We start from the raw sequence: 25,604 nt of genomic DNA, 5'->3' as shown, positions 1-25,604 counted from the left end.
GTAACCATCACCATTTCTACTTTCAGAACTTTTTTTTTATCATCCCAAACAGAAACTCTTATCTGTTAAACAATAGATTAAAACCCCCATTTCTCCCTCCACCTAGCCTCTGGTAACTTTTTTTTTTTTTTTTTTTTTTTGAGACAGAGTCTCACAGTGTTGCCTGGGCTGGAGTGCAGTGGCACGACCTCCACTCCCTGCAACCCCCGCCTCCCAGGTTCTAGTGATTCTCCTGCCTCAGCCTCCCAAGTAGCTGGGATTACAGGCTCCTACCGCCATACCCAGATAATTTTTTGTATTTTTAGTAGAGATGTGGTTGGTCTCAAATTCCTGACCTCGTGATCCGCCCCCCTCAACCTCCCAAAGTGCTGGGATTACAGGGTGAACCACCGTGCCCTGCTGTAACTTCTATTCTACTTTCTGTATCTACAAATTTGCCTACTCTGGGTACCTCATACAAGTGGAATCACACAGTATTTTGTACTTTGTGTCTCTCTTATTTCGCTGATTATGTTTTCAGGTTCATTTATTTTGTGTGTTTGTATTCTTGAAGTCAGTGGAAAGCTGAGTTAACAAAATCAATCAATTAACAAAATCAGCAAGTGTTAAGCATCTTCTATATTCATGGCACCAACAAATTTAAGATTTTCTTTTTAATAGTGAATATTATAATTTATATTCCCTGTGAATTTCTTAATCCTGTCCCAGCTACAAAACAATCCCTGGTTTACATATGTTCCCTAATAGGAATGGCCATCAAATATGGCACAAGTTGACCCCCCAAAATACTATCTTTGCCTTCTTAGTGGTCACTGTTTTTTCTTTCTTCCTTCCCTTGTTTTATGGATGTCATTGCTGTTATTCCTAGCCTTTGGACCTTTTACTCACCCTGTTTTAATGCTTGTTGAGTAACACATTTTTATTTGGACATAGTGTCTTGCTCAGTCACCCAGGCTGGAGTGCAATGGCATGATCTCAGCTCACTGCAGCCTCTGCCTCTCAGGCTCAAGCAGTCCTGTCTCAGCCTCCCAAGTAGCTGGGACTACAGGTGTGCACCACCACACCTGGCTAATTTTTATATTTTTATTAGGAATGTGGTTTTGCTTTGTTGTCCAGGCTGGTCTTGAACTCCTGGACTCAAGTGATCTGCCTGCGTCAGCATCCCAAAGTGCTGGAATTACAGGCTTGAGCTACCGTGTCTGACCTAAGTAACACATTTTTTAGTAGGACAGTGGGGTAGAGAAGAGGAGAGAGTGGGTGGAAAGTATGCACCTACCATTTTCTCATTTTCCCTGAATCTTCTGAAATAGGGGCTGAGTCAGAAAGATAAATCTCATTTCACTGTTGTTTCCCACAACTTGCTCACCTAATGCCATTGCATCATCTTGCCACTTTCCTCTGACTTTATTGTATCTCCTTATTGGTGGTTTTTGTTGCTTTGTCCAAGAATACCCAAGTGAGTTATTTGTCCCTTTTTTTGTATAGACAGCATGCTTTGTGACTTACCATCATTTTGTCTACATAAGTTAGACTATTTTAGGTACCCTTTTGTTTAGTCAGATTGGTTTGATCACTTAATGTTTGTACCTCTTGAGGAAAAATTTAGTTGGGAAAGTAGTGGTGAATTTCTGTGACTCTGCTATTTGAACATTAGGAGACAGCAATCAAATATATGACTGATGGATGTTTACTGAAACATATTCTTGGAGATCCAAATCTTACCAAATTCAGTGTCATTATTTTGGATGAAGCCCATGAAAGAACTCTAACTACAGTGAGTATTTTATTTTATTTTTTTTTATTATTAGCAAGTAGTTTACTTGTTTGGGTAGCTTTTTACTATATAGAGAATTGCCTTCTCTTACTTTTAAATTTAGTTTAATTTTTTAGAGATAAGGTCTTGCTCCATCACCCAAACTGGAGAGCAGTGGCACGATCATAGCTCACTGCACCCTTGAACTCCTGGGCTCAAGTGATCCTCCCACCTCAACCCCCCGAGTTGCTAGTACTGCAGACGTGCATCAGCATGTCTGGCTAATTTTTAAGAACATTTTTTGTAGAGACTTTCATTTTGTTTCCCTGGCAGGTCTCAACCTCCTGGCCTCCCACCTTGGCCTCCCAAAGTGCTGGGATTACAGGTGTGAGCCACTGCACTTGGCTCTTATTTTTTAATCTATTAAAATAGGAATTCCTTGGATAGAATAGCAATGTATTTAAAATAGTTTGGTTGTTAAGTGCACTTGTGACTTACTAGAAATTTACTTTTCTTTCAGGATATCTTATTTGGTTTATTGAAGAAGCTATTTCAGGAGAAGTCTCCTAATAGGAAGGAGCATTTAAAAGTGGTGGTAATGTCAGCAACTATGGAATTAGCCAAGCTCTCTGCATTCTTTGGAAATTGTCCAATATTTGATATACCTGGAAGGCTTTATCCAGTCAGAGAGAAATTCTGCAATTTGATTGGTCCACGAGACAGAGAAAATACTGCGTATATTCAAGCGGTATTACTTGGCATTCATTTAATGTCTTTTTTTAATATCTGTGATTCTTACTAATTAGGTAGTTTGATAATTCGTTTGTTCCCTACTATTTTAATGACAGCTCTCACAGGTCCTAGAATTTTTAAGAACCAAGTTTAATTTTTCTGTGGGGCAAGGGAAGTGGTGGTAAGGGAATGACTGTATTTCCACTAGCATATTATGCCTGCATTTCTTGCTTCAGATTGTGAAAGTCACCATGGATATCCATTTGAATGAAATGGCTGGAGACATCTTGGTTTTTCTGACTGGTGAGCATTAGTATCAAGTTAAAAAACTTACTATTTGTAAGTAAGGAATGTGACACCCAGTAGAGTGCTACCTTTGTTGGGAATTCTGTGCCCTTCTCAAGTGTTGCCCTAGCTTTTTTTGATTATCTGAATAATTTTAGGTAAAAGATATATAAGAATTGTAAGCTAGCTGCCAAAGAGAATTATATATGTATGTCAAAGACATAATAGTATATATATATTTTATGTCAAAGGCATAGTAGTGTGTATATATATAGACACACACCCACGTATATATGTCATATGTCAAAGACATCAAGCTCATTAGTAAATATATGTAAAACACACTGACCTTTTAATTGAAAGAAATTAAATAGTGAAATATTGTTTTTATTGGTCTGTCTTAGATAGAAATGTAACCTGACTAAACAGACCTGGGTTAATTCCATTATTTCAAAGGACATCTCACCAGGTTCTTCTTTGGGTGGTGGCATTGTACTGTGTGATAACAACACATAAGGTGTAGAATCTATGTATCATAGACAAGCATGTGGCATTTTTGGAGATCAAAAATAAAATAGTTAAATCCTAAACTAGTGGTGTAACTTTTCAAGTAGCAGCACCCTCCTAATAGGAATTAGTAGTTTCCTTGTTTACTTTTTTCCTCTGCCTTGTACTAATGTTAGAAGTGAGGGATTGTAACAATCTTTGCCTTTTGGAGATTACTTATTTTGAAATTTACCCAAATGCAATAGCACCTGGACTAGCTTTTCCCCTTTGTTAACAATTTAGTGAGTCTTCTCAAATACTGTGTTAACAGGGTGAAAAACTTGAAGATGATAAATATTTTTATTCCTTTAGAGATTTAAGTTCCTTAGAAACTGATGTTTCTTCTACTTCAGATTTTTTGGTTGAAATATGGTACAGCTTAGGTGTTCATCTCCTTTACTTTAAATGAGAGATTTACAATAATTTCTAGGCAAAATTAATTTTAATCTTGACATTTTCTTTATTCTTAAATTAATTTTTCTGTTCAGTTGCTGAATTTTTTTTTTTTTTTCTGTTTTAGGCCAGTTTGAAATCGAGAAAAGTTGTGAGTTACTTTTTCAGATGGCAGAGTCTGTTGATTATGATTACGATGTTCAAGATACCACCCTCGATGGCTTGTTAATATTGCCATGTTATGGATCTATGACAACAGGTAATTTCTCATTAGAATAGAAAATTTGATTTTTTAAAAAAACTTTTTATTGAATAATCAGGTTTACAGAAAAGCACTCAGGTCTTAAGTGGTTAGGTTAAGTTTCACAAACCAACCTCACCTTTGTAACCCACATCTAGATCGTGAAACAAATCAGTGAGAACCAGCATTCCTTGAGAGAAGTGATTTTTGCCTGAAGTCTTTTTACATTTCACTTTTTCGAGAGCCTTGGATATCCCCCTTATTATCGTTAAGAGTATTGTTTCTCCTAGCAAAACAAAACTATTGGTGAGAATTCTTTGAAATGAGGACAGTAGTTTCTTGCTGGTATTACTGTAAGTCAAACCTAATTTGCCATTGCCACAGAATTTTTAGAAATTGTATATATCCAGGTATATCTAAGTCTAAACACAGTGGATTGTTTTCCTTTTTTTTTTTTTGTAACCGAGTCTCGTTCTTGTCACCCAGGCTGCAGTGCAGTGGCGCAATCTCAGCCGACTGCAACCGCCACCTCCTGGGTTCAAGCGATTCTCCTTCTTCAGTCTCCCAAGTAGCTGGGATTGCAGGTGCTTGCCACTATGCCTCGCTAAGTTTTTTTTGTTTGTTTTTTAATAGAGATGGGGTTTTGCCATGTTGGCCAGGCTGGTCTCAAACTCGTGACCTCAGGTCATCTGCCTGCCTTGGCCTCCCAAATTGCTGGGATTACAGATGTGAGCCACCATGCCCGGCTGTGGATCATTTTCCTTTTAAAGTAGCCATGCCTTAGTCTGCTTTTCAAGCATGATCCTGTTCTTTGGTGAATTCCAAGAGCAGATACAAACTCTTGATTTGACATTTTGGTCATAGTAAATACTGTTGAATGAGGTTTAGAATTTGTTTTGTAAAACTTTTATTATGGAATTTAACTTGTAAAATTAAAGGGAAATTAACCTTAGCCTCCTATTTGGAGTTGGAATTAGCATTTAAATGTTTTTATATTTTACGTGTATGTGTATTAACAGCTTTTGTTGATTGGGTGATTCTTACCCGTATATTAACAAAGTTTTGGAATATATGTGTCAATAAAGAACATAGATGTGTTATTTTGGAAATCTCTTTTATGATGATATTAGCTCCTTTCTATTGAAGCATAGATATCTATTTTAGATTTTTACATCTTCAGGGAAATTCGTAGGATCATTGTTTAAGGTTCTCATTGTTTTCTCAAGATTTGGTTCACCAATGCTTTTATAATTTACTTTGTAACTGATAAAAAACCCATTATGTTTGGTTTGTTGTTAACCATTAACTAAATATATACATAGACATATGTTTTTCTGTACAGAGTAAATAATTTCATCTTTCTTACTGCCACATTGAAAATAATGTTCTGGATCTTCTGTTGCCTCTGTTTTTTTTGTTTGTTTGTTTTTTTGAGATGAAGTCTCGCTCTGTCGCCCAGGCTGGAGTGCAGTGGTGCGATCTTGGCTCAGTGCAACCTCTGCCTCCTGGATTCAAGCAATTCATAGAGACGGGATGTCACCGTGTTAGCCAGGATGGTCTCGATATCCTGACCTCGAGGTCCTCCTGCCTCGGCCTCCCAAAGTGCCGGGATTACAGGCGTGAGCCACCGCACCTGGCCTAGAAACATGACTTTTAGTGAAAAATTGAGTTTTTCGAAACTTGAGTTTGACACATGCATGTTTTAACTTGGTATTTTCTTTTTATATATACTTTAGATCAACAGAGGAGAATATTTTTGCCACCTCCACCTGGAATTAGAAAATGTGTCATATCCACCAATATTTCTGCAACATCTTTGACAATAGATGGAATCAGGTATAACTTTTGAACTTTCTGTTAAAGTCAAGGAAACCTATCATTACTAAACGTTAGCTAAACATTACTGAGTTTGCTTTTCTGTGCCCTCCACTAATTCCCTTCTCTCCTACTTTTTAATGTTCTTAACATGTAATCACCTATTTTGTTTTGTAATTGATTGCTTTGAGCACGAAATGGAGTAGGAGGTACATACTATATTCCTATTCACCCTTTTTTTTTTAGAGACAGGGTCTCATTATGTTGCTAAGGCTGGAGTATAGTGACTGTTCACAGGCATGCAGTCATAGCACACTACAGCCTTGAAGGGAGATCAACCAATCCTCCTGCCTCAGCCTCCTGGGTAGCTGGGACTACAGGCATGTGTCACCATACTTGGCTGTTCACACTTTTTAACTGCTTGGCAACTTGAAGCTTCCTCTTTTCAAATTTAAGATTATGTAGATTATGTATAATGCTTCATGGGTTTCACTAAATAGGAAGCCAAACCTATTTTTCTGTACTCCCATTATAAGCATATACCTTAGATGATTTGATATTTCCTTCTACCTTGCGGCCTTACTTGGTAGAGTTAGTTGTATATCCAGTGTTTATCTGGATGTATTGTCTCTGACTTTTTATCTTTTTGTGAAAATTAACTATGATTCAGGTCCCTTATCTTTTCTGGATGTAGTAAATAGTGCTATCAAATTTTTGAGTAAATGTAGTAAGGGAACACTAAGAAATTTTAAGTCTGGACTGATAACTAATGCAAAGTTCTTTAAGACTGGGTTATTTATCATTTACCCAATATATTTTATGTCTTTAGCTAAGTCTGATTGTCTGCCTAAGGAAGGCTGAACCTGAATCTCAGAGACCCTGTGTGTTTCTTCTGGGTAAAATGATCACCCAGGTCTGAGAGGAAGTCTTAATTTACTCTGCTTTTCTTTGTTACTTTAAAAATAACGCTAAGGGGTTAAGGGAGTGCTCTCCTGGGTAAATTAACCTCTGTAGTTTTCTGTTTCCTACACAGGCAAAAGCCATTAAATAACAAGATTCAGAATGTTGTCTTGTTACTGCTATCCTGCTTTGGTTCCTTACCTGACTTGTTCCCCATTTAATTGGCTTAGAATGGCATGTTAAGGGCTAGTTGAAATTAGATTCTGAATCTGTTAAAATGGTCTGAAACTGACTTTCAAGTTTGTGTATTTTTTTTATTGAGGCAAAATTCACATAAAATTAATAATTTAAAAATGAACAATTAAGTAATACTTAGTACATTTACAGTATTGTGCAACCACTGCTGCTTCTTAGTTCTAAAATATTTCAACACCTCAAAATAAGACCCCATATCCATTAAGCGCATACTCCACATTCCCCTCTCGACCCCAGCCCTTGGCAACTACCAGCCTTACTTTTTGTTTGTATGTGTTTTCTTTTTTTTAAAATTCTTTAGATGTGTCAGCAGGAAGCAGTATGTATTTTCTATTCTGAATATTTCATACAAATAGAATCATATAATATGTGGCCTTCTGTGTTTGCTTTCTTTCCCTTAGCATAATATTTTTGGGGTTTGTCAACATTGTAGCATCTATCTGTACTTCATTCTTTTTTGTGGCTGAATAATATTGCATAGTGTGAGTGTGTGTGTGTGTATATATATATTCAATGTGTGTGTATATATACTGCATACATATATGCAAAGCATTTTGTTCATCCCTTCATCCATTAATGAATGGTTAATGGACATTTAGGTTGTTTTTACCTTATGGCTATGATTCATAGTGCTAATATGAACATTGGTCTATAAGTATTTGTTTGAGTACTTGTTCTCAGTTCTTTTTGGTGTATACTTAGAAACAGAGTTGCTGGATCATGTGGTCATTTTGTGTTTAACTTTTTGAGGACCCCTGAACAATTTTCCACCTTGGCTGAACCGTTTTACATTCCCATCAGCAACATATGAGGGTTCCAATTTCTTGACTTTCAAGTTTTACACGTAACATAAAAGGCATTGTGTACTTGCTAGTTTGCTAGAAAAGGAGAAACCAAAGTGTTTAAAAATTAACAAGTCTTCTTTTATTTTCCAGAAACTTAACTTGCTTTGATTCTTCTTAGATATGTGGTAGATGGTGGCTTTGTGAAGCAGTTAAATCACAACCCCAGATTAGGGTTGGACATCCTGGAGGTGGTTCCAATTTCAAAGTAAGTCTCTATGTCAAATCTTTTTGACCAACTGATTAGGTAATTTCTAGCTGGTTTGGGGAGAGAAAGTAAATTACCTGAGAAACCCACAGAACGTTTTGGAGACTTTTTGTGTTATTTTCCTTCTGTAGGAGCGAGGCATTACAGCGAAGTGGCCGAGCTGGCAGGACTTCTTCAGGAAAATGCTTTCGGATCTATAGCAAAGATTTTTGGAACCAGTGTATGCCTGACCATGTGATCCCTGAAATTAAGAGAACTAGTTTGACATCTGTAGTTCTGACCTTAAAGTGCCTTGCCATACACGATGTCATAAGGTACGTAGACAACTAGAAAAAAAAAGAAAAACTTGTTAGCATGGGGCCAAGTTATTGGCTCAAAAATTATTTTGAAATATTTGACTCATACATCCCTGAGAGTTTAGGCTAACCTCTTTTAGAGGTTGGTTTTTATATTGGTTGTTTTTCTTTTTTTTTTGAGATGCAGTCTTGTTCCGTCGCCCAGGCTGGAAAGCAGTGGCATGATTACCACTCGCTGCAACCTCCGCCTCCTGGGTTCAAGTAATTCTCTTGTCTCAGCCTCCTGAGTAGCTGGGACTACAGGTACTGGCCACCATGCACAGCTGATTTTTGTATTTTTAGTAGAGATGGAGTTTCACCTTATTGGTCAGGCTGGTCTCGAACTCCTGACCTCAGGTGATCCACCCGCCTTGGCCTCCCAAAATGCTGGGATTACACAGGCACTGTGCCTGGTCCTGTTGGTTGCTTTTCAATTAAACTAACACAGAAGACTTCCTTGCATTGCTTTAGTAGGATCTCTTGCTCATGATTAACCTTGGCTTAATGGTGGCGTTGGGGGGTTGTGCTGATGTTTATTTGGATCACTTAATGACCACTGTTTATTTGTAATGAAAGGTATATAATGAGTTGGGCATAATGGCTTATGCCTGTAATCCCAACACTGTGGGCGGCCAAAGTGGGAAGGTTGCTTGAGTCCGGGAGTTCGAGATGAGCCTGGGCAACATAGTGAGACCTTGTCTCTACAATTAAAAGAAAAAAAAAAAAAGTCTGATATGGTGCATGTTTGAGTCCCAGATATTTGGAAGCTGAGATGGGAAGATCGCTGGAGCCTGGAAGGTAGAGGCTGCAGTGAGCCATGATTGCACCAGCGCACTCCAGCCTGGGCAACAGAGTGAGACCCTGTTTCAAAAGAAAGGGGCTGAGTGCAGTGGCTCACATCCGTAATCCCAGCATTTTGGGAGGCCAAAGTGGGAGGATCCCTTGAGGCCAGGAGTTTGAGACCCGCCTGGCCATCCTGGCGAAACCCTGTAGCTACTGAAAATGCAAAAATTAGCTGAGTTTGGTGACATGTGATTGTAGTCCCAGCTACTCCAGAGGCTGAAGCACGAGAATCACTTGAACCCAGGAGGCAGAGGTTGCAACGTGCCAAGATCACGCCACTGCACTCCAGCCTGGTCAACAGAGTGAGATTATGTCTCAAAAAAAAAAAAAAGGGGTATACGTTGGAAAGTGGAGTGTTTTTTTTGTATGGCTAGCATTATACTATATACCATGAAAGACAGAGTAATACTCTGTAGTTTTTTGCTTTCACTAAGCTTAAGCTTAAGTTATGTTAGGGAAATAAGGCTCAGACATGTGAAATAAAGGATAGAATAACAGTTCTATCCTTTAGAACAGTTAAATTAGCCAAATGTTAAACAATATAATTTATTGGTATGGGATAGAATATTGTTGTAGATTGAAATTTCTATCATACATGGTAGAGGAATTAATGGAGGAAAGTGCTATCTTGTTCTTTATTTTGTTCTTAATTCCCTTGGAATTTAAAAGTGTTCAGGAATTTTGGGGGAGGATAACCGTGCAGTTTTTAAATTCATAGTAAGTGATTATTAGGTGCATCCAAATATGTATTGTAGGCCAGGTGTGGTAGCTCATGCCTGTAATCCCAGCACTTTGGGAGGCTGAGATGGGTTGATCACCTGAGGTCAGGAATTCAAGGCCACCCTGGCCAACATGGTGAAACCCCATCTCTACTAAAAATACAAAATTAGCCAGGATGGTGGTGCTCGTCTGTAATCCCAGCTACTTGGAAGGCTGAGGCAGGAGAATTACTTGAACCCGCTAGGCAGAGGTTGCAGTGAGCCGAGATCGCGCTCCAGCCTGGGCAACAAGAGTGCAACTCTGCCTCCAAAAACGAAAAACAAAAAAACCCCAAAACCCACAAATACTCAATTGTATACTCTTGGAAAGCCAATTTGCCAATTTCAAAATGTTTTGATAGTTATCATTAGACTAGAGATTTTCTGCATGAGAATATGTAGATACTAGAAAGAGAAAAGCATGTAATACATGAAATTCTTACTGTAACAATAAATTATACCAGTGAAAAGAAGGAAAGAGCCATGTAAAGAAATCCAGATAGCCAAACAAAACTTTCAGATGAACCTAGATTTTAAAATAATGTCTTGATTTTTTTCATTTGGGGAAAAAGGGCCATTTTTGGAAATAGTTGCTCAGTAAGCTTAATATTGACTCCTAGTATATTCACAAAGGATAGCAGAGCAGCCTCTAACCAAGAATGAGTATATATTAGAAAAATAGGAACAGTAATTAATATCATTTGCGCTGAATTATTTTTCCGTCTTAAGTCTTAAAACCTATGTGTACTAAAAATCGCAAAATTTTGTTTCAAAATGCTTGAAACAAAAAACAAACAGAGGCTTCCTTTTTAAAAAGTATAAAGAATAAGGAGAGGTAGACCCAGTGTTTGGGATAGATAGTATAGTATTCACAGATGACAGAAAGAAAATGGAGCTTCTCAGTTATTATTTTACTTTCCCTTTCTCTTCCATCAGGAAGAATGATTTTAAAACTGAAAATGCAAGAACAGGTCTGAATAAGAAGGAATTGATGACAAAGATGGATTAGGAAATAATGAGGGAAAACCCAACCACCATAAATGATTTTGTCTTGAGCATTTAGACATTATTTCTGTGGTGCTAAAAGTACTTGCAGATTTAGTGTCAGAGTCGTAGGTCATCTGTGAGAAATTACGCAGAATAGGTTATCAGAAAATGGTGAGAAAGGCAAATGTCTTGATTTTTTTCATTTAGTAAAAAGGGCGGGTTCTGGAAACAACTACCCAGTAAGCTTGACATTGATTACTAGGGAACTCTATTACTTATATAAACTTATTGAGAATGGTTTAAGGAAATTTAATAATGATTAATGAGTATGAATTTTAAAAGTTCACAATGAATATGTTATTTTTTGTTGTTGTTGTGTTTGGTTTTGGTTTTCTGAGACAGGATCTCACTCTGTCACCCAGGCTGGAGAGCAGTGGTGCAATCTCAGCTCACTGTAACCTCTGCCTCCCAGGTTCAAGCGATTCTCATGTCTCAGCCTTCTGAGTGACTGGGATTACCTGCGTGTGCCACCATGCCTGGCCAAATATGTCATTATAAGCCATTTCCTTTTCAGGACCATCCACATAATGGGTGCTCCACAAGAATTTATTGAAAGTTAACCTAATGTCTTTTATTTTCAGCACAGTACTTAACAATACTGCATTTGATATCTTTGTGAATAAAAAAGTCGTCTGTAGATCGACAGTACTGCTGATTATAGTTGCCAAATAGCCCACTCTAAAAAAGTATTAATTAATTGCTTAGTGTAGACTAGGTGAAGGTTTTACTAGTATTGTGCTGGACTTAGTTTTTTCTTGATAAACATTTTTAATAATGATATTGAATAAAAATATTGAAGTCATGATTATTTTTTCTGGAAAATATCTTAATATCTAATAGGTAGATTATTACAACCAAGCTTTATTTTATTTTTTTATTTTATTGTACTTTAAGTTCTAGGGTACATGTGCACAACGTGCAGGTTTGTTACATATGTATACATGTGCCATGTTGGTGTGCCACACCCATTAACTCGTCATTTACATTAGGTATATCTCCTAATGCTATCCCTCCCGACTCTCCCCACCGACAACAGGCCCTAGTGTGTGATGTTCCCCTTCCTGTGTCCAAGTGTTCTCATTGTTCAATTCCTACCTATGAGTGAGAACATGTGGTGTTTGGTTTTTTGTCCTTGTGATATATAGTTTGCTGAGAATGATGGTTTCCACTTCATCCATGTTCCTGCAAAGGACATGAACTCATCATTTTTTATGGCTGCATAGTATTCCGTGGTGTATATGTGCCACATTTTCTTAATCCAGTCTATCATTGTTGGACATTTGGGTTGATTCCAAGTCTTTGCTATTGTGAATAATGCCGCAATAAACATACATGTGCATGTGTCTTTATAGCAGCATGATTTATAATCCTTTGGGTGTGCACCCAGTAATGGGATGGCTGGGTCAAATGGTATTTCTAGTTCTAGATCCCTGAGGAATTGTCACACTGTCTTCCACAATGGTTGAACAAGTTTACAGTCCCTCCAACAGTGTAAAAGTGTTCCTATTTCTCCACATCCTCTCCAGCACCTGGTGTTTCCTGACTTTTGAATGATCACCATTCTAACTGGTGTGAGATGGTATCTCATTGTGGTTTTGATTTGTATTTCTCTGATGACCGGTGATGATGAGCATTTTTTCATGTGTCTGTTGGCTGCATAAATGTCTTCTTTTGAAAAGTGTCTGTTCATATCCTTCGCCCACTTGTTGATGGGGTTGTTTGTTTTTTTCTTGTAAATTTGAGTTCTTTGTAGATTCTGAATATTAGCTCTTTGTCAGATGAGTAGATTGCAAGAATTTTCTCCCATTCTGTAGGTTGCCTGTTCACTCTGATGGTAGTTTCTTTTGCTGTATAGAAGCTCTTTAGTTTAATTAGATCCCATTTGTCAATTTTGGCTTTTGTTGCCATTGCTTTTGGTGTCTTAGACATGAAGTCCTTGCCCATGCCTATGTCCTGAGTGGTATTGGCTAGGTTTTCTTCTAGGGTTTCAGGGTTTTTGTGGTTTTCAGTCTAACATTTAAGTCTTTAATCCATCTTGAATTAATTTTTGTATAAGGTGTAAGGAAGGGATCCAGTTTCAGCTTTCTACATATGGCTAGCCAGTTCTTCCAAAACCGTTTATTAAATAGGGAATCCTTTCCCCATTTCTTGTTTTTCTCAGGTTTGTCAAAGATCAGATGGTTGTAGATGTATGGTATTATTTCTGAGGGCTGTGTTCTGTTCCATTGGTCTATATCTCTGTTTTGGTACCAGCACCATGCTGTTTTGGTTACTGTAGCTTTGTAGTATAGTTTGAAGTCAGGTAATGTGTTGCCTCCAGCTTTGTTCTTTTGGCTTAGGATTGACCTGGCAATGTGGACTCTTTTGGTTCCATATGAACTTTAAAGTAATTTTTTCCAATTCTGTGCAGAATGTCATTGGTAGCTTGATGGGGATGGCATTGAATCTATAAATTACCTTGGGCAGTATGGCCATTTTCATGATATTGATTCTTCCTATCCATGAGCATGGAATGTTCTTCCATTTTTTTGTATCCTCTTTTATTTTGTTGAGCAGTGGTTTGTAGTTCTCCTTGAAGAGGTCCTTCACCATCCCTTGTAAGTTGGATTCCTAGGTATTTTATTCTCTTTGAAGCAATTGTGAATGGGAGTTACCTCATGATTTGGTTCTGTGTTTGTCTGTTTTTGGTGTATAAGAATGCTTGTGATTTTTGCACATTGATTTTGTATCCTGAGACTTTGCTGAAGTTGCTTATCAGCTTAAGGAGATTTTGGGCTGAGACGATGGGATTTTCTAGATACACAATCGTGTCATCTGCAAACAGGGACAATTTGACTTCCTCTTTTCCTAATTGAATTCCCTTTATTTCTTTCTCCTGTCTGATTGCCCTGGCCAGAACTGCCAACACTATGTTGAATAGGAGTAGTGAGAGAGGGCATCCCTGTCTTGTGCCAATTTTCAAAGGGAATGCTTCCATTTTTTGCCCATTCAGTATGATATTGGCTGTGGGTTTGTCATAAATAGCTCTTATTATTTTGAGATACGTCCCATTAATACCTAATTTATTAAGAGTTTTTAGCATGAAGGGCTGTTGAATTTTGTCAAAGGCCTTTTCTGCATCTATTGAGATAATCATGTGGTTTTTGTCATTGGTTCTGTTTATATGCTGGATTACGTTTATTGATTTGCGTATGTTGAACCAGCCTTGCATCACAGGGATGAAGCTCACTTGATCATGGTAGATAAGCTTTTTGATGTGTTGCTGGATTCAGTTTGCCAGTATTTTATTGAGTATTTTTGCATCGATGTTCATCAGGGATATTGGTCTAAAATTCTCTTTTTTTGTTGTATCTCTCCCAGGCTTTGGTATCAGGATGATGCTGGCCTCATAAAATGAGTTAGGGAGGATTCCCTTTTTTTCTATTGATTGCAGTAGTTTCAGAAGGAATGGTACCAGCTCCTCCTTGTACCTCTGGTAGAATTCGGCTGTGAATCTGTCTGGTCCTGGACTTTTTTTGGTTGGTAGGCTGTTAATTATTGCGTCAATTTCAGAGCCTGTTATTGGTCTATTCAGAGATTCACCTTCTTCCTGGATTAGTCTTGGGAAGGGTGTGTGTGTCGAGGAATTTATCCATTTCTTCTAGATTTTCTAGTTTATTTGCGTAAAGGTGTTTATAGTGTTCTCTGATGGTAGTTTGTATTTCTGTGGGATTGGTGGTGTTATCCCCTTTATCATTTTTTATTGCATCTGTTTGATTCTTCTCTCTTTTCTTCTTTATTAGTCTTGCTAGTGGTCTATCAATTTTGTTGATCTTTTCAAAAAACCAGCTCCTGGATTCATTGGTTTTTTTGGAGGGTTTTTTGTGTCTCTATCTCCTTCAGTTCTGCTCTGATCTTAGTTATTTCTTGCTTTCTGCTAGCTTTTGAATGTGTTTGCTCTTGCTTCTCTAGTTCTTTTAATTGTGATGTTAGGGTGTCAATTTTAGATCTTTCCTGCTTTCTCTTGTGGGCATTTAGTGCTATAAATTTCCCTCTACACACTGCTTTAAATGTGTCCCAGAGATTCTGGTATATTGTGTCTTTGTTCTCGTTGGTTTCAAAGAACGTCTTTATTTCTGCCTTCATTTCGTTATTTACCAAGTAGTCATTCCGGAGCAGGTAAAACCAAACTTTAAAATGACTAACAGATTAGAACCATGGGCAAAAATCAACAGGGTATACATTTGAAAGGATATATTTTATATCCTGTGTTTGGGATGTACAATAGCACATACATGTGGTAGAGATCTGAAATTATCAGATCATCACAAACTTAATATGAACTTAGAGCTATGGCTCTGTTTAAAAAATTTGTTTTAGGCCGGGTGCAGTGGCTCACGCCTGTAATCCCAGCACTTCGGGAGGCCGGGTGGGCAGATCACGAGGTCAGGAGATTGAGACCATCCTGGCTAACACGGTGAAACCCTGTCTCTACTAAAAATACAAAAAATTAGCTGGGTGTGGTGACAGGCACCTGTAGTCCCAGCTACTCAGGAGGCTGAGGCAGGAGAATGGCGTGAACCCGGGAGGCGGAGCTTGCAATGAGCCCAGATTACGCCACTGCACTCCAACCTGGGCAACAGAGTGAGACTCCGTCTCAAAAAAAAAAAATTCAATTAAATTTAAAAAGTATTTTGAGGCCGGGTGTGGTGGCTCACACCTGTAATCCTAGCACTTTGGGAGGCCAGGGTGGGCGGATTGCTTAAGCACTGGAGTTCAAGACCAGCCTGGGCAACACGACGAAACCCTGTCTCTACTAAAATACAAAAAATTAGCCAGGCGTGGTGGTATGTGCCTGTAGTCCTAGCTACTCGGGAGGCTGAGGCAGGAGAATTGCTTGAACCTGGGAGATGGAGGTTGCAGTGTGCAGAGATCGTGCCATCGCACTCCAGCCTGGGCAACAGAGTGAGTCTCCGTCTCCAAAAAGAAAAAAAGCATTTTAAGGTACTATTGAACAATTTATAATTTTCAGCCACTTTCAATTAATATTTTTCTACTATTTTTGTAAAAGTTTGGAAAAAAATTATGGAGTACAGAAAAGAGTACACTTGACATTGGCTGCGACGGACGGGTGGGGCAGGATTAGGATAAGTAGAGAGACTGGTGAGAGTATTTCAGCTAAGGGGAGTCAAAAAGAATCACTTCTTGAAGTAGAGGAGTGTGATTCAGAAAAAAATTATTTCCTCTTTTGCTGAATGCTGATCATGATCATAGAATTTTTTTTTAGAAAAAGATGACTTGAAAAATAGAAATAAAACCTTTTAAAGAAATTTTCGTCATATCTATATAAAATCCTACCATGTTCAAGGAATGCCTCTCACTTCATATCTTATTTAAACACACAGGTTTCCCTATTTGGATCCACCTAATGAGAGACTTATTTTAGAAGCTCTTAAACAACTTTACCAGTGTGATGCTATTGACAGGTAAAAAAAAAAAGCAACGCACAACCAAAACAGATATTGATCTCTTTTTAAACAGGGCTCTAAATACCTTTCTCTATCAGTAGAAAATAATTTGTTTACATTGAATGGATTGTTTTACTTGAAGTTAGAATTTGTCGTTAGTCTTTCATCACAATTCTGATTGAAAAACTAGCCTGGCGCGGTGGCTCACGCCTGTAATCCCAGCACTTTGGGAGGCTGAGGTGGGTGGATCATGAGGTCAGGAGATCGAGACCATCCTAGCTAACATGGTGAAGCCCTGTCTCTACTAAAAATACAAAAACAATATTAGCTGGGTATCGTTTCGGGCGCCTGTAGTCCCAGCTACTTGGGAGGCTGAGGCGGGAGAATGGCGTGAACCTGGGAGGTGGAGCTTGCAGTGAGCCAAGATTGTGCCACTGCACTCCAGCCTGGGTGGCAGAGTGAGACTTCGTCTAAAAAAAACAAAAAAAGAGGGAGAAAAACTACAAGATAAAACCCCTTTTGTTTAATAAATATTGGTATTGTTTAACAAGTAATTTCTGAGTACCATTTTAGTGCCAGGCATTATGCTAGATACATAAAAATGATAAAGGAGCCAGAGTCCTTGTTTTTATGTTTGTGTGATGGGGTAAAGTTTGATAATAATAATTATTATTCTCTTGGATGTGTGTGGTGGCTCACGCCTGTAATTCCAGCACTTTGGGAGGACAAGGCGGGCAGATTGCTTGAGTACAGTTGTTCGAGACCAGTCTGGGAAATAGTAAAACCCATCTCCACTGAAAATACAAAAATTAGACGGTTGTGGTGGCACACACCAGTAGTCCCAGCTACTCAGGAAGCTGAGGTGGGAGGATCACTTGAGCTTCGGAGGTGGGGGTTGCAGTGAGTTGAGGAGATTGTGCCATTGCACTCCAGCCTGAGGGACAGAGCAAGACTCTGTCTCCAAAAAAAAAAAAAAAAAAGGTAAAATAAAATAAAAATACAATTATTATTCTCTCATGTCTTCAAAGACATTTTCTTTCTTTTTTTTTTTTTTTTTTGAGATAGAGTTTTGCTCTTGTCGTCCAGGCTGGCCTGGAGTACGATGGTACAATCTCAGCTCACTGCAGTCTCCGCCTCCCAGGTTCAAGCGATTCTCCTGCCTCAGGTCCCAAGGAGCTGGGATTATAAGCGTGCACCACCATGTCCTGGTAACTTTTTTATATTTTGGTAGAGACAGGGTTTCACCATATTGGTCAGGCTGGTCTCGAACTCCTGACCTCAAGTGATCCACCTACCTCAGCCTCCCAAAGTGCTGGGATTACTGGTGTCAGCCACTGCACTGGGCCCCTCTATGCTTTTGTAACAAGTTTGTATCTTTTATTATATTCGTTTATTCTGCCTCATTGCTTACTGGATGTATTATAACTTTTGACAGTAGGGATTTATCTTCATGTTTCTCTTAGCAGTAACCACAGTATTTAATTTTTTTTGTTTTTTTTTTTTTCGTTTGTTTGTTTTTTGTTTTTTGAGAAGGAGTCTGGCTTTGTCATTCAGGCTGGAGTGCAGGGGCACGATCTCAGCGCACTGCAACTCCTGCCTCCCAGGTTTGAGTGATTCTCCTGCCTAAGCCTCCCAAGTAGCAGGGACTACAAGTGCATGCCACCACACCCAGCTAATTTTTGTGTTTTTAATAGAAATGGGGTTTTGCCATGTTGGCCAGGCTGGTCTTAAACTCCTGACCTCAGGTGATCCACCTGCCTCAGCTTCCCAAAGTGCTAGGATTATAGGCATGAGCCACCACGGTTGGCCTAATTTTCTTAAATTAAATTGAACTTCTGGAGGTGATTGGAGGTAATGTAAATTATATTTGATTTATTCTGAATGATGAATGTTACATTTGCACTCTCCCAATGTAGAAAGACTTAAAAACTTTTTCTTTGTATTAAGGAGTGGCCATGTCACCAGATTGGGTTTGTCTATGGTGGAGTTTCCTTTGCCTCCACATCTGACATGTGCAGTAATAAAAGCTGCTTCCCTGGATTGTGAAGATCTACTACTTCCAATAGCAGCAATGTTGTCTGTGGAAAACGTCTTCATTAGACCTGGTAAGATGTTTATTTTAAGTTGTGTTTTTTAAAATTAATAAACTTGGCTGGGCACGGTGGCTCACGCCTGTAATCCCAGCACTTTGGGAGGGCAAGGAGGGTGGATTGCTTGAGGTCAGGAGTTGGAAGACCAGCATGACCAACATGGTGAAACCCTGTCTCTACTAAAAAAGGAAAAATACAATTAAAAAAATTACTAGAGTTTATTATTTTTTTTTAATTAATTTATTTTTTTTTTGAGACGGAGTCTCGCTCTGCCGCCCAGGCTGGAGTACAGTGGCCAGATCTCAGCTCACTGCAAGCTCCGCCTCCCGGGTTTACGCCATTCTCCTGTCTTAGCCTCCCAAGTAGCTGGGACGACAGGCGCCCGCCACCTCGCCCGGCTAGTTTTTTGTATTTTTAGTAGAGACGGGGTTTCACCGTGTTAGCCAGGATGGTCTCGATCTCCTGACTTCGTGATCCGCCCGTCTCGGCCTCCCAAAGTGCTGGGATTACAGGCTTGAGCCACCACGCCCGGCCTTGGAGTTTATTTTTTAGAGAATTTTTAAGTTTACAGAAAAATTGAGTAGAAAGTACAGAGGGTTCATATTCTTCCCCTCAACCTCCCACAGCAATTTATCCTATTAACAGCTTTCATTTGTATGACACATAGGTTGCAATTGGTGAGCCAATATTGACACATTATTATTAATTAAAGGGATCACTGTTTGTGCTATATGGTTTTAGCTGGGATTACAGGCATGTGCCGTTATGCCTGGCTAATTTTGTATTTTTAGTAAAGACGTAGTTTCTTCATGTTAGCCAGGCTGGTCTCGAACTCCTGACCTCAGGTGATCTGCCCACCTTGGCCTCCCAAAGTGCTGGGATTACAGGCATGAGCCAGCACGCCCAGCCGGGTTTTTTTTTTATTGTTAAGAGGTCTTTGCATATTTTAAATAGTTCTTTAACAGATATATCTTTTGTAAATATGTTCTCTCAGTCTGTGGTTTATCTTCTTTTTTTTTTTTTTTCCTCTCAGTCGCCCAGGCTGGAGTGCAGTGACGCGATCTCGGCTAACTGCAAGCTCCGCCTCCCGGGTTCATGCCATTCTCCTGCCTCAGCCTCCCAAGGAGCTGGGACTACAGGTGCCCACCGCCACGCCCGGCTAATTTTTTGCATTTTTAGTAGAGACGGGGTTTTACCGTGTTAGCCAGGATGGTCTCGATCTCCTGACCTCGTGATCTGCCCGCCTCGGCCTCCTAAAGTGCTGGGATTACAGGCATGAGCCACCGCGCCCAGCCTGGTTTATCTTCTAATTGTTTTGACATTGCGTTTTGCAGTGCAGAAGTTTTTATTTTCGATGAAGTATACCTTATCAATTATTTCTTTCATAGATTGTGTCTTTATTGTTGTTTCTAAAAAAGTCATTGTCATACCCAAAGTCATCTAGATTTTCTCGTCTATTGTCTTTTAGTATTTGGATGTACAGTTGTTGCGGTACCGTTTGTTCAAAACACTATCCTTTTTCTGTTGAAATGCCTTCACTTCTTTGTTAAATATCAGCTGATGATGCTTATATGGGTCTGTTTCTGGGCTCTGTATCTTGTTCCATTTATCTGATTGTTCTTCCACCAATACCACACTCTTTTGGTTATTGGAGCTTTATAGTAACTCTTGAAGTTTTGTTCTTCCTCTTCAAAATTGTTTAGGCCATTCTGGGTCTTTTTCATATAAACTTCAGTCTATTGAAATTCACAAAATAACTTGCTGGGATTTTTTTTTTTTTTTTTTGAGACAGAGTCTCTCTCTGTTGCCCAAGCTGGAGTGCAGTGGCCTGATCTGGGCTCACTGCAAGCTCCGCCTCCTGGGTTCATGCCATTCTCTCACCTCAGCCTCCTGAGTAGCTGGGACTACAGGTGCCCGCCACAACGCCTGGCTAAGTTTTTGTATTTTTAGTAGAGATGGGGTTTCACCGTGTTAGCCAGGATGGTCTCAATCTCCTGACCTTGTGATCCGCCTTCCTCGGCCTCCCAAAGTGCTGGGATTACAGGCATGAGCCACTGCGCCCGGCCCTTGCTGGGATTTTAATTGGGATTGTGTTGTAATTAAGATAGATCAAGTTGGGCCAGGCGCAGTGGCTCAAGCCTGTAATCCCAGCACTTTGGGAGGCCGAGATGGGTGGATCACGAGGTCAGGAGATCGAGACCATCCTGGCTAACACGGTGAAACCCCGTCTCTACTAAAAAATACAAAAAATTAGCTGGGCGAGGTGGCGGGCGCCTGTAGTCCCAGCTACTCGGGAGGCTGAGGCAGGAGAATGGTGTAAACCCGGGAGGCGGAGCTTGCAGTGAGTTGAGATCAGGCCACTGCACTCCAGCCTTGGCGACAGAGCGAGACTCCGTCTCAAAAAAAAAAAAAAAAAAAAAAAATCAAGTTGCGAAGAAATGACGTCTTGACAGTATTGTCTTCCTATCCATGTACATGGAATATCTCTTCATTTATTTAGACTGCCAGTAATTCACTGAGCATTTGCTGAGGGTTTACCATGCCTTAGTCCTAGGACAGAAAACTAAGGATAAACAAGTTTTGTTGTTGTTTTTGAGACGGAGTTTCACTCTTGTTGCCCAGGCTGCAGTGCAATGGTGTGATCAACTCACTGCAACCTCCTCCTCCCAGGTTCGAGTGAGTCTCCTGCCTCAGCCTCCCAAGTGCTGGGATTACAGGCATACGCCACCATGCCCGGCTAATTTTTGTATTTTTAGTAGAGATGGGGTTTCACCGTGTTGGTCAGGCTGGTCTCGACCTCCTCACCTCAGGTGATCCGCCCACCTCGGCCATGGGATTACAGGCATGAGCCACCACGCCCAGCCCGGATAAACAAGTTTTATGTTTTGTTATCCTTTAAGTTAGTTTTTTGGCACAAAGAATATATAATGTTCCTGGCCGAGAGTTAATTTCCTTTCATTAGTAAAGGAAGTGCTTTTATAGGACATTAGTAATATACTAATCTTTTTTTTTTTTTTTTTTTTTGTAGGATCAAAAGAAAAGGTAGTTTAGCCCTTGCATCCTTAGAGAATTCTTTTGAAGTTTCCATGTCTTTAAACTTCTGCTTCTTTCTTTTCTTGGCATGTCAGTATAGGACACAATTTAATTTGACATATGTTAGATTTGTTTTCATGCAGTGGAATAATTTTTTCTTTCAAGGAGCTTCCAAGTGAACAGTATACCTTGTCTGCAGGCAGACAATAGAATATGTTAGCTCACTGGCTTTATCCCTTTGTAGGCTGGAAGTATCGGTTCCGGATTATTTTATTATTGCCATGATTATAATGGAGGATACATTATTCTATAAAAATAATCAGTGTACTATTTCAAATAGATTGCAATCTTTTTTTTTTTTTTTAATTTAAAACATTTTTAAATTTTATTGAGATAAGGTCTCACTGTGTTTCCCAGGCTGGAATGCAGTGGCATGATCTTGGCTCATTGCAACCTCTGCCTCCCAGGCTCAAGTGATCCTCCCACCTCAGCCTCCTGAGCAGCTGGGACCACAGGTGCTTGCTACTATGCCTGGCTAATTTTTTGTATTTTTGTAGAGATGGGGTTTCACTCTGTTGCCCAGGCTGGTCTTGAACTCCTGAGCTCAAGTGACCCACCAGCCTTGGCCTCTTAAAGTGCTGGGATTACAGGCATGAGCCATTGCACCCAGCAGTTGCAGTCTGAAGTGTCAGAATTTTAATTCTAGTAATACTCCTAATTGCAATTTTTTGTTCTAATAGTAATACTCCTAATTGCAATTTTTTGTTCTAACAATGCTGTGTAAAAATAAGTAATATTAACTGGTTTTCATGAGGTAGTATCAGAGCTAAAAATACCAGTGGGCACAGTGGTATCCCAGCTCCTTGGGAGACTGAGGTGGGATGATTGCTTGAGCCCACAAAATCAGGGCCAGCCTGGGCAACCCCATCTCTAATAAGAAATCAAAAAATAGGCCAGGTGTGCTGGCTCACACTTGTAATCCCAGCACTTTGGGAGGCTGAGGCAGGTGGATCACCTGAGGTCAGGAGTTTGAGACCACCAGCCTGGCTGACATGGTGAAACCCTGTCTCTACTAAAAATATAAAAATTAGCCAGGCGTGGCGTGCACCTGTGTTCCCAGCTACTGGGGAGGCTGAGGCAGGAGAATTGCTTGAATCCAGGAGACGGAGGTTGCAGTGAGCCGAGATCATGGCACTGCACTCCAGCCTGGTTGACAGAGTGAGACTCCATCCCCAAAAAGAAAGAGAGAGAGAGGGAGAAAGGGGGGGGGGGGGGAGAGAGAGAGAGAGAGAGACAGAGAGAGAGAGAGAGAGAGAGAGAGACAGAGAGACAGAGAAAGAGAGAAAGAGAGAAGCTAAAATATTTCAAACCCTATTACAGAGTATTGAAGTATTGAGTGCAGGGTTCTGTCTAGCTCCACTACTACCTAATTATCTGACCATGGCCCTAGCTTTTCTGGATTTCATTTTTCATTTGTAAAACCAAGAAGCTGGATTAAGGTGACCTACTCTAATAGTCTTTTAAGGCTAGAAAAAGAAAAATGTTTTTTCCATGTTGGAATATTTAAATAGATAAAATCAGTTTGGTGTTAGCCTTTTTTGGGTGACATTTATTCTTATATAATTTCAAATAAGAATAACAAAGGAATTCCTTTGTACCTGCTATGCAGTTTCAGCAATTTTTAACATTTTACCCCCTTTGCTTTATTATTCTGTCTCCCTCTATGTATGTATATATAAATGGATTTTTTTCTTTTTCTGAATCATTTAAGAATAAATTGGAAGCATTGTGCTCCCTTACCACAAAACGTTTACATCTATATTAGGCAAGAACAAGGGCAATCTCTCATTTAACCATAGTACCTTAATCAGAATTAAGAAATGGTTTTGTTTTGTTTGAGAGAGAGTCTCACTCTGTTGCTCAGGCGGGAGTGCAGTGGTGGGATCATGGCTCACTGTAGTCTTGACCTCCTGGGCTCAAGCAATTCTCCCACCTCAGCCTCCTTAGTAGCTGGGACCACATGCATATGCTACCCTGCCTGGCTAATTTTTTAAATTTTTTTTGTAGAGATGAGGTCTCGTCTTGTTGCCCAGGTTGGTCTCAAACTCCTAGGCCCAAGCAGTCCTCCTGCTTTGGTCTCCCAAAGTGCTGGGTTTACAGGTATGAGCCACTATGCACAGCCTAAAGTTTGGAAATTTAACTTTGATACAATACTACTGTACAATATATATATACAAGATATAAAATACAATATTGTATCCATATTGAAATTGTCCATTTTCCCTAGAATCTACAGAAAGTAGTTTGAGAAATGGTAAGTTATAGTACTGTGAAAAACAACCCTATGTAACTACAGTTTGATATTTGTTTACAGTTAATTTTAGGTAAAATTTGCATATAGTGAAATGCATAAATTTTATGTGTATAATTCAGTGAATTCTGTAAAATGCTTATACCCATATAACCCAAGCCCTATCACTATATAGAACATTTTTATCATTCTAGCAAGTTCCCTTAGTGCCACTTCTTAGTCAGGTATCACTCTACCTACCTTTGGTTAAACACTTTTCTTATTTTTTTCTGATTAGTTTGCCTCTTCTGAAACTTCATATAAATAGATTTTTTTTTTTTTTTTGAGACAGAGTCGTGCTCTGTCATCCAGGCTGGAGTGCAGTCGTACAATCTCGGCTCACTGCAACCTTCACTTCCTGGGTTCAAGCAGTTGTCCTGCCTCAGCCTCTCGAGTAGCTGGGATTACAGGCACCCGACACCATGGCTGGCTAATTTTTGTATTTTCAGTAGAGACAATGTTTCGCTGTGTTGGCTAGGCTGGTCTCGAACTCCTGACCTCAGGTGATCCGTCAGCGTCGGCCTCAGCCTCCCAAAGTGCTGGGATTACAGGTGTGAGCCACCGTGCCCAGCCCAAAACTTCATATAAATAGAATTATGCACTCTCCTTTCTTGTGTGTGACTTCTTTTGGTCAACATAATGTATGTTAGGTTTATTCATACTGTTGTATGTATGAATACTTTATTGTTTTTATTGTTGACTAGTATTCCACTTTATGAATATACAGTTGTGCATTATCCTGTTGATGGACATTTGAATTGTTTCTTGTTTAGTTCTATTTTTGAGTAAAGTTGTTTTGAACATTCTTGCACAAAACTTTTATAGGTGTTTATTTTCATTTCTCTTAGATAAGGTAATTACCTAAGAAAGAAATTTGCTGTGCCATTGAGTAGGTATATGTGAACCTTTAAGAAACTGCCAACCTTTTCCCTAAATAGTTGTACCATTTAAAAATCCCATCAGCAGTGTTTGAGCGTACAGCTTGCACTAAACACCCTTCTAAACATTTGGTATTGCCAGTCACTTTTATTTTACACATTCTATTATGTACCTCCTTGTGGTTTTAATTTGCATTTTCCTGAGAACTAATAATGTTGGGCACTTTTTCATGTGCTTATTGGCCATTTATCTGTCTTCCTTTGTGATGTGTCTGTTAAAATATTTTGCCCATGTCTTTTTGAGACAGAGTCTCACTGTGTCGCCCAGGCTGGAGTGCAGTGGCATGATTTTGGCTCACTGCAACCTCTGCCTCCCGGGTTCAAGCAATTCTCCTTCCTCAGCCTCCCAAGTAGCTGCGATTACAGGCTTGCATCCCCATGCCCAGCTAATTTTTGTAATTTTAGTAGAGATGAGGTTTCGTCATGTTGGCCAGGCTGGTCTCAAACTCCTGACCTCAGGTGATCCTCCTGCCTTGGTGTCCCAAAGTGTTGGGATTACAGGTGTGAGCCACCATGCCCAGCCCCTTGTCTTAAATTTAAAAAAAAAAAACTTTAATTCATGGATTCTTTCTTCTGCCAGCCCAAATCTACTGTTGAGTCCTTTTATGGCAGTTTTCATTTTGTTTTTTGTCCTTGTCAACTCCAGTGGTCAGTCAGTGATTCGTCGGAGGTTGTACCTAAGCCTTTTAATTTAAGCCAGTGATGTTTTCACCTTTTACTGTTGAATCTGTGTTTGTGGTTCGGAGACTACATTCATGGTTGAGAGAGCTGATACATTTGTACTGTGTTCAGC

At 39.5% G+C, this 25,604-nt stretch overlaps 1 protein-coding gene across 3 annotated transcripts in view; it reads left to right on the top strand.

The window, feature by feature from the left end:
- DHX40 (DEAH-box helicase 40) overlaps window positions 1-25,604 on the top strand; it is a 45,438-nt gene that overhangs the window by 5,605 nt on the left and 14,229 nt on the right. For all 3 annotated transcript variants that reach the window (XM_037993002.2, XM_037993005.2, XM_037993004.2), the window contains 9 exons: window positions 1,655-1,774; window positions 2,274-2,501; window positions 2,722-2,788; window positions 3,837-3,968; window positions 5,687-5,786; window positions 7,884-7,970; window positions 8,102-8,284; window positions 16,338-16,418; window positions 18,348-18,505. In XM_037993002.2, the coding sequence (XP_037848930.1) occupies window positions 1,655-1,774; window positions 2,274-2,501; window positions 2,722-2,788; window positions 3,837-3,968; window positions 5,687-5,786; window positions 7,884-7,970; window positions 8,102-8,284; window positions 16,338-16,418; window positions 18,348-18,505 (1,156 nt within the window). The remainder of the gene's footprint in view (window positions 1-1,654; window positions 1,775-2,273; window positions 2,502-2,721; window positions 2,789-3,836; window positions 3,969-5,686; window positions 5,787-7,883; window positions 7,971-8,101; window positions 8,285-16,337; window positions 16,419-18,347; window positions 18,506-25,604) is intronic.

Source organism: Chlorocebus sabaeus, chromosome 16, assembly GCF_047675955.1.
Source record: "Chlorocebus sabaeus isolate Y175 chromosome 16, mChlSab1.0.hap1, whole genome shotgun sequence".
Taxonomy (NCBI): Eukaryota; Metazoa; Chordata; class Mammalia; order Primates; family Cercopithecidae; genus Chlorocebus; species Chlorocebus sabaeus.
The sequence above is the reverse complement of the archived record's forward strand: the minus strand, read 5'-3'. Positions and strand labels throughout refer to the sequence as shown.